Source organism: Poecile atricapillus, chromosome 3, assembly GCF_030490865.1.
Source record: "Poecile atricapillus isolate bPoeAtr1 chromosome 3, bPoeAtr1.hap1, whole genome shotgun sequence".
Lineage (NCBI taxonomy): Eukaryota > Metazoa > Chordata > Aves > Passeriformes > Paridae > Poecile > Poecile atricapillus.
The window spans coordinates 750,278-768,185 of record NC_081251.1 but is presented as its reverse complement, the minus strand read 5'-3'; the positions used below and the strand labels follow the sequence as shown (position 1 = coordinate 768,185).

At 55.0% G+C, this 17,908-nt stretch overlaps 1 protein-coding gene across 14 annotated transcripts in view; it reads left to right on the top strand.

Moving 5' to 3' along the window:
• Nucleotides 1-17,908, top strand: part of DTNB (dystrobrevin beta) — a 138,767-nt gene that overhangs the window by 39,765 nt on the left and 81,094 nt on the right. For 11 of the 14 annotated variants that reach the window (XR_009277127.1, XR_009277126.1, XM_058834265.1 and 8 more), the window contains one exon: nt 8,343-8,420. The exons of 2 other annotated variants lie outside the window; for them this stretch is intronic. Coding sequence is in view for 10 of the 12 variants with exons in the window: in XM_058834265.1 (XP_058690248.1) it covers nt 8,343-8,420 (78 nt within the window). In the remaining 2 variants the exon portion in view is untranslated. Of the gene's footprint in view, nt 1-8,342; nt 8,421-10,151; nt 10,169-17,908 lie in introns of those variants that run through there. One more of the 14 variants, XM_058834274.1, reaches the window with a different exon arrangement.

The following is a 17,908-nucleotide window of genomic DNA, read 5'->3' as shown; positions in this document are numbered from 1 at the left end:
TCTGGAGGATCAGTTCCCCGGGCTCTGTAGGATCGGCTCCCCGAGCTCTGTAGGATCAGTTCCCCGAGCTCTGTAGGATCAGTTCCCCGAGCTCTGTAGGATCAGTTCCCCGAGCTCTGTAGGATCAGTTCCCCCAGCTCTGTAGGATCAGTTCCCCCAGCTCTGTAGGATCAGTTCCCCCAGCTCTGTAGGATCAGTTCCCCCAGCTCTGTAGGATCAGTTCCCCGAGCTCTGTAGGATCGGTTCCCCGAGCTCTGGAGGATCGGCTCCCCGAGCTCTGTAGGATCAGTTCCCCGAGCTCTGTAGGATCGGCTCCCTGAGCTCTGTAGGATCAGTTCCCCGGGCTCTGCAGGATCAGTTCCCCGAGCTCTGTAGGATCGGTTCCCGCAGCTCTGGAGGATCAGTTCCCCGGGCTCTGTAGGATCAGTTCCCCGAGCTCTGTAGGATCAGTTCCCCGAGCTCTGTAGGATCGGCTCCCCGAGCTCTGGAGGATCAGTTCCCTGGGCTCTGTAGGATCAGTTCCCCGAGCTCTGTAGGATCAGCTCCCCGAGCTCTGCAGGATCAGTTCCCTGGGCTCTGTAGGGTCGGCTCCGGGGGATGCAGGAGGATCACCTCGGGACGGGAATGCAGGAACAGCTTGGAGGGACGGAGGAGCCACCCGGAAAGGGATGCAGGAGAGGGGTGGAGGGGCTGCTCGGGGGGTGAAGGGTCCGCTCGGACAGGGACGGGCTCGGGATGGGATTGAGATCAGTTCAGGATGAACTCGGGATCAGCTCGGGATGGGATCGGGATGAATTTGGGATCAGCTCAGGATGGGATTGGGATGAGCTCGGGATCAGCTCGGGATGGGATTGGGATGGGATCGGGATCAGCTCAGGATGGGATCGGGGTGAACTCGGGATCAGCTCAGGATGGGATCGGGATGAATTCGGGATCAGCTCGGGATGGGATCGGGACGGGCTCGGGGTCTCTGTCTGGGCAGCCCCGCACCGGGAGCACCCCGAGCGTTCCCATTCCCCCGAGGCAGCCGAGGGCAGAGCAGGGTCCCGGGAAGGGCAGGGCAGGGCAGAGCGGGGTTCCGGGCAGGGATCGCCCCAGGAGCCCGAGGCTGCTGTGGGTTCTGCCGGCTCCATCCCAAATCCCCCCAGGCTTTGCCCTGGGCTTTCCCGGCCACAGGGGCACAGGGCAGAGGGGATGGAGACACGGGAACAGAGGATGGAGACACGGGAACAGAGGGGATGGAGACACGGGAACAGAGGGGATGGAGACACGGGAACAGGGGATGGAGACACGGGAACAGGGGATGGAGACACAGGAACAGAGGGGATGGAGACACGGGAACAGGGGATGGAGACACGGGAACAGGGGATGGAGACACAGGAACAGAGGGGATGGAGACAGGAACAGAGGGGATGGAGACAGGAACAGAGGGGATGGAGACACGGGAACAGGGGATGGAGGGACGGGAACAGAGGGGATGGAGGGACGGGAACAGGGGATGGAGACAGGAACAGAGGGGATGGAGACACGGGAACCCCTGGCCAGGCACTGCTGCTCCCTTTCCCAGCTGGAGGAGCAGCCGGCTCAGGCAGCTGCTCCCTGCCCTGCTGGGGATGTGGCACTCACAGGAATTGGCTGTTAGATAAAAACCAGCAGAGCTTTGGTGCTAAAAGTGCTCAGAAACTCGGCAATCTGTGCAGTGCATTGTATTGATCGTCACCAGGTGTTGCTGTACTCCTCAGGGGTTGATTTTCCTCAGTTCTCATCTGTAAAACCCCAGTTATCTGTTTATATTCTCAGGTTTGTGATTGTTCTTTTAACTTCTCTTTAATTTATTTCTGACTGCCTGAACAGAATCACTTTCAACTCCTTTTTAAAATTACTGCAAACCCTGTAAAATTAACATTGAAATTTGTCATTCCTGCTGCTAAAATCCCCTCAATTTGCAGTTTTCCAGAGGACAGAGATCAATCCCTGAGTCTCCTGCCCAGGCACGTGGAACAGGCAGGTAGAGAGGCACTGTCAGATCCCAACATGTTTGAAATCTTTCCCTTTGGCAAAAATTTAGGCTGCTATTTTTGGATTAGACGTTTTTAACCTACATTGTTGGTGGATTAGAAGTTGTTTGTGATTTTCTGTGTCTCCTTTGTCGGGATGGCTTTGGGCTCTGCTGAGAGGCAGAGGGAGCACCGGGAAAATGCAGCTGGAGCATCTCTGTGGAGGCACTTGGGGAGCTCAGAACGACCCAGGAGTGCCCAGCTGGGCAAGAGGCCACTGGCCCTGGGCTGTGCCAGCTCTGGGGTGGCAGCAGGGCCAGGGCAGTGCCCGTCCCCTGTGCTGGCACTGCTGGGGCACCTCCAGTGCTGGGGGCAGCTCTGGGCCCCTCCTGCCAGGAGAGCCCTGGAGGGGCTGGAGCGTGTCCAGGGCAGGGAACGGAGCTGGGAAGGGGCTGGAGCCCCAGGAGAGGCTGAGGGAGCTGGGAAAGGGGCTCAGCCTGGAGAAAAGGAGGCTCCGGGGGGACCTTGTGGCTCTGCACAAGTCCCTGCCAGGAGGGGACAGCCAGGAGGGCTCGGGCTCTGCTCCCAGGGAACAGGGACAGGACAAGGGGAAATGGCCTCAGGCTGGGCCAGGGCAGGCTCAGCTTGGCCAGCAGCAGGAATTTCTGCCTGGAAAGGGAGCTCAGGCCTTGGCAGGGGCTGCCCAGGGAGGTGCTGGAGTCTCATCCCTGGAGGTGTGCAGGGAATTCCTGGATGTGGCACTCAGAGCTCTGGGCTGGGGACAAGGTGGGGATCAGGCACAGCTGGGGCTCCATGGGCTGGGAGGGATTTTCCCCCCTCAGGGATCCTGGGGTTCTGGGGTTGTCCAGGGAAGCAGAGATGTTTCTCAGTCCCAGAATTGTCTGATTTCCACAGCTGAACAGAGCAGGGCTCAATCTGCAGCATTTCCATCTTTCCATGAGGGTTTTCCTGGAAGTTTCCCCCACGATTTGCCCTGGGATGAGGTGATGAGATCCAGACCAGTACCAGAGCTCTATTCCCATTTACAGGGAATCTGCTGCTGGCTCAGCATGCCCATGGATGTGTTTGCCCTTGGTGCTCTCATTGCAGGAGTGCTGGGTGCTATTTTTAACCAATCCCTGATTTTTCCTCCCAAATGCTCTGTCAGGAAGCAGTGAGTTCCAGGGAGGAGCTGCTGGCAGGTGTTTGTGCTGGGAATGGCACAGAGGGGAGTGCTCAGTGCCCTCCTGGAGCTGCTCCCACCCCTCATTCCAGCTGCAATCCAGCATCCCTAGGGAATATTCCAACTCCACCACACTGGGGTCAGGGCTGGAAACAGAACTTCTGCAGGATGGGCTGAAGGAACAGGTGGGGGCTGCAGGGGTTTGGCCACCTGGCCCTCTGCCCTCCAGGGGCACCACAAACACCTTTCCCTCCTCAAGTTAATTCCATGTGCAGAATTAATTGGTTTGCATAGCCTGGAAATTCAGGTTACCCCAATTTTCGGGGAGGATTTTGTTCCTGGCTCAGAAAAGAAGCTGAGGAAGTCCCAGCAGCCCAGAGCTGCTCTGTGCTGGACTTTAAACAGCCTCTCTTTATCGAGCAGGAGCAATAACAGGTAGCAAATCCCCCCTTTTTGCTAGAGCTTTTTGGGGGATTTTGCTGTGGGATCTCAGAGGTGACTCCTGGGATCCCAGCCAGGGAAAAGGAGCCCTTGTGCACAGCAGAGAGGAGGGGAGAGATCAGGAATTCCTGGTTGCCCTGTGGCCAGTGCCAGGAGGTTTTCTCTGGAATGCAGGTCCTGGCGCTGGGTCCCTTCCAGGCACAGCTTCCTGCAGTTCCAGGGACATTTCCCCTGTGGCACAGCCAAAAAGCCCCATCCCCTGTCCCAGGGGAAGTCCAGCTGTTCCAGCAGCAGCAAATTCCCTTGGGGTGAATTTGTGGCACTTTGAAACTCCTGAATTCCAGAGCAGGGTCTGTTCCTGCTGTTCCCACGTGTGGCTGCAGGCTCTGGGCACTCCCAGCCGTGGGTCCCTGTCCCTGGCTGCCAGGGCTGGCACAGCTGGCACAGCTGGATCTGTGTGCTCTGTCCCTGCTGCTGGATCCTCTCCCCCCTCAGCTGGGAGAGCTCCTGAACCCCAGACTGGGCTGGGAGGGACCCCAGAGCCCCTCCAGTGTCACCCCTGCCATGGCAGGGACACCTCCCACTGTCCCAGTGTCCAGCCTGGCCTTGGGCACTGCCAGGGATCCAGGGGCAGCCCCAGCTGCTCTGGGCACCCTGTGCCAGGGCCTGCCCACCCTGCCAGGGAACAATTCCTGCCCAAATCCCATCCAGCCCTGCCCTCTGGCACTGGCAGCCATTCCCTGGCTCCTGTCCCTCCAGCCCTTATCCCCAGTCCCTCTCCAGCTCTCCTGGAGCCCCTTTGGGCCCTGCAAGGGGCTCTGAGCTCTCCCTGGATCCTTCTCCAGGTGAGCACCCCCAGCTCTCCCAGCCTGGCTCCATGGCAGAGGGGCTCCAGCCCTGGAGCAGCTCCAGGGCCTCCTCTGGGCTCTCTCTGTTGATTTCCTTTTACCTGAACCTGCAGCAAATCCATCCTGCAGCAGTTCCAGGGCAGGGCAGCACTCCCAGCTCAGCTCTGGAGCTCTCACCATGTCCAGGCCTTTCCCTCCCGGGGTTCCCTGAGCTGGGAAGTGCAGTGAGAGCAGAAAATCGAGGAACACTTGAAATCCTCTGTCAAAGGGAAGGAGGTGATTTCTTATTTCTTAAATATTAATTATTATTTATTATTTAATATTTCTTACTTCTTATTTAATATTTCATATTTCTTACTTATTATTTAATATTTCATATTTCTTATTAATTTTTATGTCATATTTCATTTTTCTTGTTTCTTATTTCCTATTTCTTATTTCCTATTTTTTATTTCTTATTTCTTATTTCATGTTTCATATTTCATGTTTCATGTTTCTTGTTTCATGTTTCTTGTTTCTTATTTCTTGTTTCTTGTTTCTTATTTCTTGTTTCTTACTTCATATTTCACATTTCGTATTTCATATTTCATGTTTCTTGTTTCTTGTTTCATATTTCTTATTTCTTGTTTCTTGTTTCATATTTCATATTTCACATTTGTTTCTTGTTTCTTGTTTCTTATTTCATATTTCACATTTCTTGTTTCTTATTTCTTATTTCATATTTAATATTTCATGTTTCACGTTTCACGTTTCTTGTTTCTCATTTCTTGTTTCTTATTTCTTGTTTCTTATTTTTTATTTCATATTTCTTATTTCATATGTCTTATTTCTGAATGCCAGCTCCTGCCCAGGCCTGCCTGTGGGATTTCCTGTGTGGATGCTGCCTGGGAGGTTCCTCCTCATGTTTTTGGGCACAAGAGCTCCAAGCACCTGCTCTTGTGCCCAAAAATGAGGAAATGAGTTATTTCCTAATCCCAGATTCACAGTCTGGCTCCTCATGGATATCCCACCTCAGCCACAAATACAGCAGAGATCAGGGGATTGCTTTGAGTTGCAGCCTGTGCAAAGTGGAAAATGCCAGCAGGAAATCGGGTATTTTGTAAAAGAGATTTATTTTTTCAGCCCTGGGAGCCGCTCTGGGCTCTTCCCTCATTTCAGCTCCTGCTCTCTGCCTTTCCCGGTGTGTTTGTTTGGTTTTCTTGGAGATAAATCCCATTTATGAGGAGGCTGCCATTGAAGCACAGAGGTTTGGGGTTACAGTTCCACCAGTGAAAAGACTGACTGTGGGAATTGTAAAATAACAATAAAAACCATTCTGGATTTTCTTTTCCCTGTGTTTCCAGCTTTTGGTCGTTGCTCTGCCTGTTCCCTGGAGCATCCCTGCTTTCCTCAGTGCCTCCCAGTGCAACTGGGGCTGCTGAACTGGGCTGGGGTCCCCTGGGGCTCCCAGAGCCTGGAAAGGGATCCCCTGGGATCCTGGATTGTCCAGGGAAGGGATCCCCTGGGATCTGGGATTGTCCAGGGAAGGGATCCCCTGGGATCTGGGATTGTCCAGGGAAGGGATCCCCAGGATCCCCTGGGATCTGGGATTGTCCAGGGAAGGGATCCCCTGGATCCTGGATTGTCCAGGGAAGGGATCCCAGGGATCCTCTGTGCACCCCAGAGCCAGGGAAGGGATCCCCAGGGATCTGGGATTGTCCAAGGAAGGGATCCCTGGGATCTGGGATTGTCCAGGGAAGGGATCCCCAGGATCCTGGATTGTCCAGGGAAGGGATCCCCAGGATCCTGGATTGTCCAGGGAAGGGATCCCCAGGGATCCTGGATTGTCCAGGGAAGGGATCCCAGGGATCCTCTGTGCACCCCAGAGCCAGGGAAGGGATCCCCAGGGATCTGGGATTGTCCAGGGAAGGGATCCCCGGGATCCTGGATTGTCCAGGGAAGGGATCCCCAGGATCCTGGATTGTTCAGGGAAGGGATCCCCAGGATCCTGGATTGTTCAGGGAAGGGATCCCCAGGATCCTGGATTGTCCAGGGAAGGGATCCCCTGGGATCTGGGATTGTCCAGGGAAGGGATCCCCAGGATCCTGGATTGTCCAGGGAAGGGATCCCCGGGATCCTGGATTGTCCAGGGAAGGGATCCCCGGGATCTGGGATTGTCCAGGGAAGGGATCCCTGGGATCTGGGATTGTCCAGGGAAGGGATCCCGGGATCCTGTGGGATCTGGGATTGTCCAGGGAAGGGATCCTGTGGGATCTGGGATTATCCAGGGAAGGGATCCCCAGGATCCCCCGGGATCCTCTGTGCCCACCCAGCAGCCCCACCGTGCCTGAGCGCTCCTGGAGCTCGGCAGGGTTGGGAATGTTCCATTCCCTGAGATCCATCCCACATCCCACATCCCCAGCTCCAGCCCTTCCCTGAGCCCTGCCCCACAGCAGCTCCAGCCCCACTCCCTTTTCCCAAGTCCAGTTTCTGGAATTTGTTCATTTTTTGGGAAGGGTTTGTTCCATCCCCGCTTTTCCCCTCTCTGGTGTGAATTTTATGGTTCATTTTCAGCTCTTGCACCTCTCAGAAGGTTTTTCCTGTCCTCTCCTGGGCTCCTCCCGTTGCTGTTGATCCTTATCCTGGAGCTCAGGGCAGGCAGAGGCAGCGGGAGATGTTCCTTAGATTGGAATAACAAATAAAGAGCCTCAGGTCTGGCTTTGTTCTGTAATATTCCCCACACAAAAGGAGCTGTTCCTTCATTTCCACCTCCTGCATGAGGTGTGTGAGTGCTGGGAGCACAAGGGCTGATCCAGCAAAAGCCAGGGAATGTTCTGGAGCAGAGCAGGGATTTGTTCAGGAGGGGAGCAGGGCACAGCTGAGGGGTCCCAAAGCTCCTGGGACTGAGCACATCCAGAGTCCAGGGAACTGCTGAGCTCTGCAGGGATCGGATGAGAGACAGGATCCCTGTCAGTGTTGGATTGTTTTCATTTGTTTTTCTGTTCCCTGACAGGATCCCTGTCAGTGTTGGATTGTTTTCATTGGTTTTTCTGTTCCCTGACAGGATCCCTGTCACTTTTGGATTATTTCCATTGTTTTTTCTGCTCCCTGACAGGATCCCTGTGTGTGTTGGATTGCTTCCTTTGGCTTTTCTGCTCCCTGACAGGATCCCTGTCACTTTTGGACTGTTCCCATTTGTTTTTCTGTTCCCTGACAGTATCCCTCTCAATAATGGATTGTTTCCTTTGGTTTTTCTGTTCCCTGACAGGATCCCTGTGTGTGCTGGGCTGTTTCCTTTTGCCTTTTCTGTTCCCTGACAGGATCCCTGTCAATATTGAACTGTTTCCATTGTTTTTCTGTTCTCTGATAGGATCCCTGTCACTTTTGGATTATTTCCATTGTTTTTCTGTTCCCTGACAGGATCCCTGTCAATATTGGATTGTTCCCATTGTTTTTCTGTTCCCTGACAGGATCCCTGTCACTTTTGGATTGTTTCCTTGTTTTTCTGCTCCCTGACAGGATCCCTGTGTGTGCTGGGCTGTTTCCATTGGTTTTTCTACTTCCTGACAGGATCCCTGTCACTTTTGAATTATTTCCATTGGTTTTTCTGCCCCTTGACAGGGTCTCTGTCACTTTGGGGTTTTTTCCACTGTTTTTTCTGCTCCCTGACAGGATCCCTGTCACTTTTGGATTATTTCCATTGGTTTTTCTGCTCCCTTACAGGATCCCTCTCAATATTGGATTATTTCCACTGTTTTTTCTGCTCCCTGACAGGGTCTCTGTCACTTTTGGGTTGTTTCCACTGTTTTTTCTGCTCCCTGACAGGGTCTCTGTCACTTTTGGGTTGTTTCCAGTGTTTTTTCTGCTCCCTGACAGGGTCTCTGTCTCTTGCAGCCCCCCCAGGCCCGTGAGTAACATGAACGAGGCCATGGTGACCCACGTCTCCTCCGGAGCGCCCACGCCAACCAAAAGGTACCAGAGCCTCAGGCTGGGGTTATTCCTGGGGAAGGGATGGAATTCCTGCTCTTCCTGCTCTCCTGAGGGAGGATCCTGTGCAGGAATTGCTGTGTTCTCTCCAAATTGTGCTTTTTATTGACTGAGCTGATGGCACATGGCTGCGAGTGAGGAAATGCCCGGATAGATTTTGCCTTTCCTTGAACTGGAATTGACCTCCCGAGCTGGGAGAGGCCGGTCCTGTGTCCCAGGCTGCTCCCCCTGTCCTGTTGTGTCACCTCTCACGGTGGCCCTGCCCTGCCTGGGAGGGGTGTTTGAGCTTGGGATTGCATTTTGTGTGGATCAGGTCTGTGAGTGAGCAGGAAAACCCCTGAACACTGAATTCCACTTTCCTAAGGAGCAGATCCAAGGGGAGCAGCTTGGCAGAGCTGGGGAGGAGTAAATAAATGAGAAGTAAATAAATATTCCTGCAGGGAATGAGGAGCTGAGCTGGCCCTTGCAGTGGCCAGGGGTGCTCAGAGGCGAGGCAGAGCCCACATTTCCAGCAGCTCCAGGCACAACTGAGATTCCTGGGTTTTCCTTCTGCTCTCCTTGACAAAACGAGTCCCATCTGAGGCTCCAAAGATCCTGCACTGAAATTCTCCCCAGGCTGCTGTAAATCCTTCCATGGGGTTTGTGCCCTGGCTCTGGGGGTCCCTGGGGGCTCTTGGGATGCTCCTGGACACGGAGCCTGAGCTTCCCCATGGAAGGTGGGAACAGCCAGCCCTGGGAGCTCCTGCCAGCCCGGCTGTGCTGGGATCCAGCAGGAATTCCTGCCTGGAAAGGGAGCTCAGGCCTTGGCAGGGGCTGCCCAGGGAGGTGCTGGAGTCTCATCCCTGGAGGTGTGCAGGGAATTCCTGGATGTGGCACTCAGAGCTCTGGGCTGGGGACAAGGTGGGGATCAGGCACAGCTGGGGCTCCATGGGCTGGGAGGGATTTTCCAGCCTCAGGGATTCTGGGATTCAGGGATTCTGGGATTCTGGGATTCAGGGATTCTGGGATTCTGGGATTCTGGGATTCAGGGATTCTGGCTGCTGAGGGTGCCCTGGATCCCTGTCTGTGCCATTCCCAGGCTCAGTGACTCCCTCTCCTGCAGGAGGCTCCAGGTGTCTCTCAGCACATCCCCACCCACTTTTTGGGGTGGAATTTCCCGGTTTTGGAAGCACTGTGGGATCATCCATCACTGCACTGGCTCTGTCCCCAGCATCCCCCTCCCTTCCAGCCCAGGACAGGACAGAGCTGAGGGAGGGGAGGGCTCCTTGGGTGTGTCCCTGTGTGCCACAGCCCAGCCTGAGCACGGAGCTGGCCCCAGGATTTCCTGCAGCTCCTTCTGCCCCTGCTGCAGGGGCTCAGCACTGACTGAAATGAAAGGGTTCAGCACATCCTGGCACCTGCAATTGCAGCTGGAGGGGGCTGGGAGCTGCATTTCTGTGTCTGGAGCTGCTCACAGCAGTCACTTCCCCCTGGATTCTGCTGGAAAGGGAGCTTGGGTGCACGGCTGGGATGCAGCTGCTGCTCCGTGAGCGATGGTGCCGCACACACAGAGAGGGATGCTCACCTTGAGGAGCAGGCTCCAGCCATCCCTGAGCCCCCTCAGCCCTGAAAAACACTGACAGGACATCAGCAGAGACTCCCAGGAACCTCCTGGATCTCTGTGGTTCACACTGGGAGCCGGAGGTCACGTCCTGCCAAAAGCCTTCCCATCCCCAGGGCATCCTGAATTGTTTGTGCCTCCATCAGAGCTCCTCCTCTGGACAGCTCCAGCTCCCACCAGGACACCAGGAAATCCAGGAGGGTTTCCCCAGAATATGGAGCAAATGTGGACCAGTTTGTTTGAAGGCAGTTTTGGAAGGAGGAGTAAATGGGCACCTTGGGAATTCCTTGGGAAAGAGAACTGCTCCTGCAATCTGCTGGGAAGTGCAGGGGGGTCCCTGGAGAAGGATCCAGGGAGAGCTCAGAGCCCCTTGCAGGGCCCAAAGGGGCTCCAGGAGAGCTGGAGAGGGACTGGGGACAAGGGCTGGAGGGCCAGGAGCCAGGGAATGGCTGCCAGTGGCAGAGGGCAGGGCTGGATGGGATTTGGGGCAGGAATTGTTCCCTGGCAGGGTGGGCAGGCCCTGGCACAGGGTGCCCAGAGCAGCTGGGGCTGCCCCTGGATCCCTGGCAGTGCCCAAGGCCAGGCTGGACACTGGGACAGTGGGAGGTGTCCCTGCCATGGCAGGGGTGCCACTGGAGGGGCTCTGGGGTCCCTCCCAGCCCAGTCTGTAACCCCATGGACCATCCCACGGTGCTCCCCAGGGAGCTTTGTGCTCTCTGTTGCCCTGCTGGGCCCCATGAATGTGTGGGATTGATCCCATCCCAGGATGTCCCTGCTCCAGGCCAGGGCCCTGCCAGGGTGACAGAGCACAGGGACCCCCGTGTCCCCTCTGGGCCAGCCCTGCAGGGTCCCCTCCCCTCCCTGGCCGGGGCACGGTCTGCACCCAGAGCTCCTGCTCAGCACCCAGCCACAAAAGCCGTCCCCAGGGGCAGAACAAAGGCTGCATTCCTTTCCCTGCTTTCCCAGGAGCCTGGAGACGGCTCAGGCCGTGCCTGGGGGCTGGAGCGAGTTCCTGCAGCCCCAGATGGGGGGGATGTGATGGCACCTGCCTGGACACCTCCCCACAGCCCCCTGCCTGCAGAGATTCCACTGCCATTCCCCCTGCCTGGGGTTATTTGCACTCCCTGATGCTCTGCTGCTCTTTATTTGCTTTGTCCTGCAGCGCTGGGGATCCGTGGGCACGGCTGGCAGTGCCCAGCCTTTGGAGCAGAGCCCCCAGAACCTGGCTCCCCCCTCTCAGTGTCACTGAGGCTGTCCCTTGGGTTGATTTGTGTCCCCCAGAGTGGTTTTGGTTTGCTTGGCAGCTCAGCTGTGCTGGTGGCAGGTTCCAGTGTGCCTTCCCTGCCTTCCCTTGTCCACACTGAGCTCCCCCCGAGGGGGGTTGGCACTCCTGGCACTGCCATTTTCCTTGCACACAGGTGGGGAAAATCCCTTTTACTCAGCTTCCTCAACCTCTGGGACCTCTGGAGATCCCAGGTCCTGTTTAGCCCTCCTTTCAGCTCCAGGATTTTGGGGCAGAGGGTTTGGGTGCAGGGGTGTAGGCAGCTTTGTGCCATCAGTCACCCTGCATCCCATAAGGGCCTGGACAGACCTTCCTAACACCAAAATGGGCTTTATTGTCAGAAAAGGGATACAAATCCCTCTTTGTGGTGACAGGAGAGGTCCCAGCTGTCCCAGGTGACAGAGGGACAGGGCAGGAGAGGGGAAGGTGGCAGGGGAATGTCCCAGTACTTCCAACAGGGGATCAGGGGAAATGGGGGGAGAAAGAGGAGAAATGCTGGGGTGGGGATGAGGCCGAGCTCAGATTGTGCTGGGGACAGCCCCGGGGCTGGGGACAGAGCCAGAGCCATGGGCAGGTCACTGGGGACAGGGTCACTGTGCTGGGGACAGGGTCACTGTGTGGGGACAGGGGTCACTGTGTTGGGGACAGGGTCACTGTGATGGGGACAGGGTCACTGTGTGGGGACAGGGTCACTGTGTTGGGGATAGGGTCACTGTGTTGGGGACAGGGTCACTGTATGGGGACAGGGTCACTGTGTTGGGGACAGGGTCACTGTGTGGGGACAGGGTCACTGTGCTGGGGACAGGGTCACTGTGTGGGGACAGGGTCACTGTGTTGGGGATAGGGTCACTGTGTTGGGGACAGGGTCACTGTATGGGGACAGGGTCACTGTGATGGGGACAGGGTCACTGTGTTGGGGACAGGGTCACTGTGTTGGGGACAGTCACTGTGTGGGGACAGGGTCACTGTTGGGGACAGGGTCACTGTGTTGGGGACAGGGTCACTGCTCATCCCGAGGGTGCTCTGGGGACACCCTTGACCCTCCCTGCTCTCTCTGCCCCTGCCCAGCTCCTGCCCCTCTCCTGTGGCTCCCCCTTTCCCTTTCCCTTTCCCTTTCCCTCTCCCTCTCCCTCTCCCTCTCCCTCTCCCTCTCCCTCTCCCTCTCCCTCTCCCTCTCCTCTCCCTCTCCCTCTCCCTCTCCCTCTCCCTCTCCCTCTCCCTCTCCCTCTCCCTCTCCCTCTCCCTCTCCCTCTCCCTCTCCCTCTCCCTGCTGCCGTTTTTCCTCTGTGATCCCAAGGGATGTGCTGCTTCCCTGGGATCCAGCCCTTGGGCCAGCTGCTGCCACAGCCCTGGTTCTGAAATTACTCCCAATGACTCCAAAAGACTCCAAAAGACTCCAAAAGACTCCCAATGACCCAGTAATTCCTGACCTGGTGTCATGCCAAGGGATGTCTGTCCTCTGTGGCCTCTGCTTCTCCTAAAATCCCTCGGGGAAAGCAGCAGGGCAGCACCAGGGACCCCTCTGGGCTCCATCCTGGCAGCTCTTCCCAAAGCTCTTCCCTTCCCAAAGCTCTTCCCTTCCCAGAGCTCTTCCCAAAGCTCTTCCCTTCCCAAAGCTTCTGCCTTCCCAGAGCTTCTCCCTTCCCAAAGCTCTTCCCAAAGCTCTTCCCTTCCCAAAGCTCTTCCCAAAGCTCTTCCCTTCCCAAAGCTCTTCCCTTCCCAAAGCTCTTCCCTTCCCAAAGCTTCTCCCTTCCCAAAGCTTCTGCTTCCAAAGCTTCTCCCTTCCCAAAGCTCTTCCCTTCCCAAAGCTCTTCCCTTCCCAAAGCTCTTCCCTTCCCAAAGCTCTTCCCTTCCCAAAGCTCTTCCCTTCCCAAAGCTCTTCCCAAAGCTCTTCCCTTCCCAAAGCTTTTCCCTTCCCAGGAGCCAGAGCAGCACCGTGAGTCCTGCAAGGATCTCCCAAGGTGTGAGCCAGCAGAAGAGACATTTTCAGGGATTTCTGGGTGGAAATGACAGGATTTAAATTAAATTGTCTCTCTGGCTTGGCTTTCCTGGTAGATTTTCAGAACAGGAGTGGATTTAAGGCACCAAGAGCACCATTTAAATATCTGTAATTTATTGAGCTGCTGTGGAGCAGCAGAGCCCAGTCTGGGGCTGAGCTTTGGGGCAGGAGCCAGGGAAGGTCCCAGTGCCTGTTCCAGGTGTGTGTGTTCCTGTTCCAGCCCCAGGGAAGGTCCCAGTGCCCATTCCAGGTGTGTGTGTTCCTGTTCCAGCCCCAGGCTGAGCAGCAGAGCCAGGGAAGGTCCCAGTGTCCATTCCAGGTGTGTGTGTTCCTGTTCCAGCTCCAGGGAAGGTCCCAGTGTCCATTCCAGGTGTGTGTGTTCCTGTTCCAGCCCCAGGGAAGGTCCCAGTGCCCATTCCAGGTGTGTGTGTTCCTGTTCCAGCCCCAGGGAAGGTCCCAGTGCCCATTCCAGGTGTGTGTGTTCCTGTTCCAGCCCCAGGGAAGGTCCCAGTGCCCATTCCAGGTGTGTGTGTTCCTGTTCAGCCCCATGGAAGGTCCCAGTGCCCATTCCAGGTGTGAGGGTTCCTGTTCCAGCTCCAGGGAAGGTCCCAGTGTCCATTCCAGGTGTGTGTGTTCCTGTTCCAGCTCCAGGGAAGGTCCCAGTGTCCATTCCAGGTGTGTGTGTTCCTGTTCCAGCCCCAGGGAAGGTCCCAGTGCCCATTCCAGCTGTGTGTGTTCCTGTTCAGCTCCAGGGAAGGTCCCAGTGCCTGTTCCAGGTGTGTGTGTTCCTGTTCCAGCTCCAGGGAAGGTCCCAGTGCCTGTTCCAGGTGTGTGTGTTCCTGTTCCAGCCCCAGGGAAGGTCCCAGTGCCCATTCCAGGTGTGAGGGTTCCTGTTCAGCCCCAGGCTGAGCAGCAGAGCCAGGGAACAGCTCCAGGAGAGTCCCAGGGCTCTGGGCAGGCTCTGTGACCCCGATTCTCTCCTCCCTCTCCCCCCAGGGCACCGTGGGTGCCACCATTCCCTGCTCTCCCTTGATCCCTCTGCTGGATCCCTGGCTTTGTGTTCAGTGGCTGCTGAGATATGGAAATTATCCCTCAAAACCAGGGTTTAATGCAGAATTCAGCTCCAGCAGGTGGGGGCTTCTCCTGGGAACTGTCTCAGGCTCTGGAGCCAGGCTGGGAGAGCTGGGGGTGCTCACCTGGAGAAGGATCCAGGGAGAGCTCAGAGCCCCTTGCAGGGCCCAAAGGGCTCCAGGAGAGTGCTGAGAGGGACTGGGGACAAGGGATGGAGGGCCAGGAGCCAGGGAATGGCTGCCAGTGGCAGAGGGCAGGGCTGGATGGGATTTGGGGCAGGAATTGTTCCCTGGCAGGGTGGGCAGGCCCTGGCACAGGGTGCCCAGAGCAGCTGGGGCTGCCCCTGGATCCCTGGCAGTGCCCAAGGCCAGGCTGGACACTGGGACAGTGGGAGGGGTCCCTGCCATGGAACTGGGGTGATTTTTGGAGATCCTCCTGGCCCAAGGCATTCCATCATTCCTTCCCGGTATTTTTGGAGTCAGCTCTGGAGGGGTCTGGTACCCCCAGGCAGGGAGAAGCAGAAATGGGAAAGCGGCTCCAGGCTGGGACAGCCTCACATTAATTGAGTGGGCTCTGCCTTCCCTCCCGAGCCCAGGAATGCTGCTAATTGCTCATTTCTGATGGGCTTTTAATGAGCCCTTGCAGGGAGCTGGGAAAAGCCTTGGAATCTGCCGTGCCACAGCTACAAACACACCTAAAATGAGCTTTTCAGGCGGCTGATTCAGCCCCGGGTCCCTCGGTGTGCTGGGGAATGTTCAAACCCCTCATTCCACAGGCTGCTCCTTGCCCGGGGGCTCCACGTGGATAATTCCCTTTTTTTATCTGTTTTTTTTCAAGCTCTGGCTCTGTCCCCGACGTGTCCCTGCACATCCCCAAGTGTGTGTGTGAGAAGGGGGATTCTGTTTGCCTCCAATTAAATGTCGTGTTTGTAAAAGCTCCCCGAAGGAAAATCTCCCCGGGGGAGGGATTGAGTGATGGGGATGGAGGGAGGGATGGAGGGATGGATATTCCAGGCAGGAATGGCACCTGGAATGGTGCCCCAGTGCCCACCTGCCCAGCTGTGACCCCACCTGCTCAGGATTTCCCTCTGCCCGTGGCTGTGTCCCTTGGGGGGAAGGGAAGGGTTGTGCAGTGTCTGGGCTAAAAAAAGAACATTTTGCTGCATTTTCCTGGGTTTTGTTCCGTTCCCTGGGATCCTGCTGCAGAGAGCTGTCATCAGGATAACACAGAAACACAGTTATTTATTACTGATTTACTTCTGGTTCTGGATTAGTTCTGACAAATATTTCTTGCAGTCGATCTCTGTTCGTAGGAATACTCCAAACTGCAGCAGTTTTGTTTTTATGAGTCCTCAAACCAAACAAAAGCATCCGTCAAATGAAATCCTTCCCTGGAGGTGGCACTCGGTGTCCTGGGCTGGGACAAGGTGGGGATGGGGCACAGCTGGGATCCATGGGCTGGGGGCTTTTCCAGCTTTACTGCTTGTGGATTCTGGGATTGTTGAGAGCAGGGAATGCTGTGGGATTCTCCAGAGCCCAGCTGTGCCCAGGAGTCTCTTCCCTAAAGCTAAAGAATTCTGGGAGGCTGCACTCATTGAATATTTATATTTATTATTATTATTTATATTTATTTATATCCAGAACCCCAGAATCCCTGAGGCTGGAAAAGCTCTCCAGGATCACTGAGCCCTCCTTGTCCCCAGCCCAGGGCACTGAGTGCCTCCTCCAGCCCTTCCCCAGACCCCAAACCCCCCTGGGAGCTGCGCCAGGGCTGTCCCTGGTGTCCCCTGGCTGGGTTTGTCCCTGGGGACACCCCCTGGCCCTGGGGCTTTGTTCTGTGTCCCTGGAGCAGCTTTTGCTTTGTCACGAGCCTCACCCTGCCCTGCCGGTGCTGTTTGTGTTGTTTGTGTTGCTTTTGTCACTCAGTTTGTGTTGTTTGTGTTGTTTTGTTTGTGTAGCTTGTGTCGCTCAGTTGTTTGTGTAGTTTGTGTTTGTGTTTGTATTGTTTGTGTAGTTTATGTCACTCAGTTTGTTTGTATTGTTTGTGTAGTTTGTATTGTGTTGTTTGTATAGTTTGAGTAGTTTTTGTTTCTCAGTTGTTTGTGTAGTGTGTTGTGTTGTGTTGTGTAGTTTGTGTAGTTTCTGTTGCTCAGTTTGTATAGTTTGTGTAGTTATTTGTCACTCAGTTTTTTGTGTAGTTTGTATTGTGTAGTTTGTATGGTGCAGTTTATGTGGCTCAGTTTGTGTCGTTTGTGTTGTTTATGTTGCTCAGTTTGTGTGGTTTGTGTAGTCTGTGTAGTTTACGTGGCTCAGTTTGTATAGTTTGTATAGTTTGTGTAGTTTATGTGGCTCAGTTTGTATGGTTTGTATGGTTTGTGCAGTTTATGTAGTTTATGTAGCTCAGTTTGTATGGTTTGTACAGTTTGTGTAGTTTGTGTAGCTGATGTTGCTCAGTTTGTACAGTTTGTGCAGTTGATGTGGCTCAGTTTGTATGGTTTGTTGCAGTTTGTGTAGTTTATGTTTGCTCAGTTTGTACAGTTTGTGTGGTTTATGTAGCTGATGTTGCTCAGTTTGTACAGTTTGTACAGTTTGTGTAGCTGATGTTGCTCAGTTTGTACAGTTTGTACAGTTTGTGCAGTAGATTTGGCTCAGTTTGTGCAGTTTATGTAGTTGATGTTGCTCAGTTTGTACAGTTTGTGTAGTTTATGTAGTTGATGTTGCTCAGTTTGTACAGTTTGTGTAGTTTATGTAGTTGATGTTGCTCAGTTTGTACAGTTTGTACAGTTTGTGCAGTTTATGTAGCTCATGTTGCTCAGTTTGTACAGTTTGTGCAGTTTGTGTAGCTGATGTGGCTCAGTTTGTACAGTTTGTGCAGCTCATGTGGCTCAGGTGTCTGTGTTTGCTCTCCCTGCCCCAGGTGCCAGCGCAGCAGCCCTCCGATCCCTCCCGAGGAGGGAGACGCCCTGATTGCCCACCCTCGTGAGCCGCACTGCGCAGCGGGGCCACGGTCAGTGCCCATCCCAGCCAGGGATCCTCACACAGCCCCTGCTCAACCCCACACACCTTCCTTCCTTCCTACCTTCCTTCCTTCCTTCCTTCCTTCCTTCCTTCCTTCCTTCCTTCCTTCCTTCCTTCCTTCCTTCCTTCTTCCTTCCTTCCTCCTTCCTTCCTTCCTTCCTTCCTTCCTTCCTTCCTTCCTTCCTTCCTTCCTTCCTTCCTTCCTTCCTTCCTTCCTTCCTTCCTTCCTTCCTTCCTTCCTTCCTTCCTTCCTTCCTTCCTTCCTTCCTTCCTTCCTTCCTTCCTTCCTTCCTTCCTTCCTTCCTTCCTTCCGTCCTTCCCTTCCTTCCTTCCTTCCTTCCTTCCTTCCTTCCTTCCTTCCTTCCTTCCTTCCTTCCTTCCTTCCTTCCTTCCTTCCTTCCTTCCTTCCTTCCTTCCTTCCTTCCTTCCTTCCTTCCTTCCTTCCTTCCCTTCCTTCCTTCCTTCCTTCCTTCCTTCCTTCCTTCCTTCCTTCCTCCTTCCTTA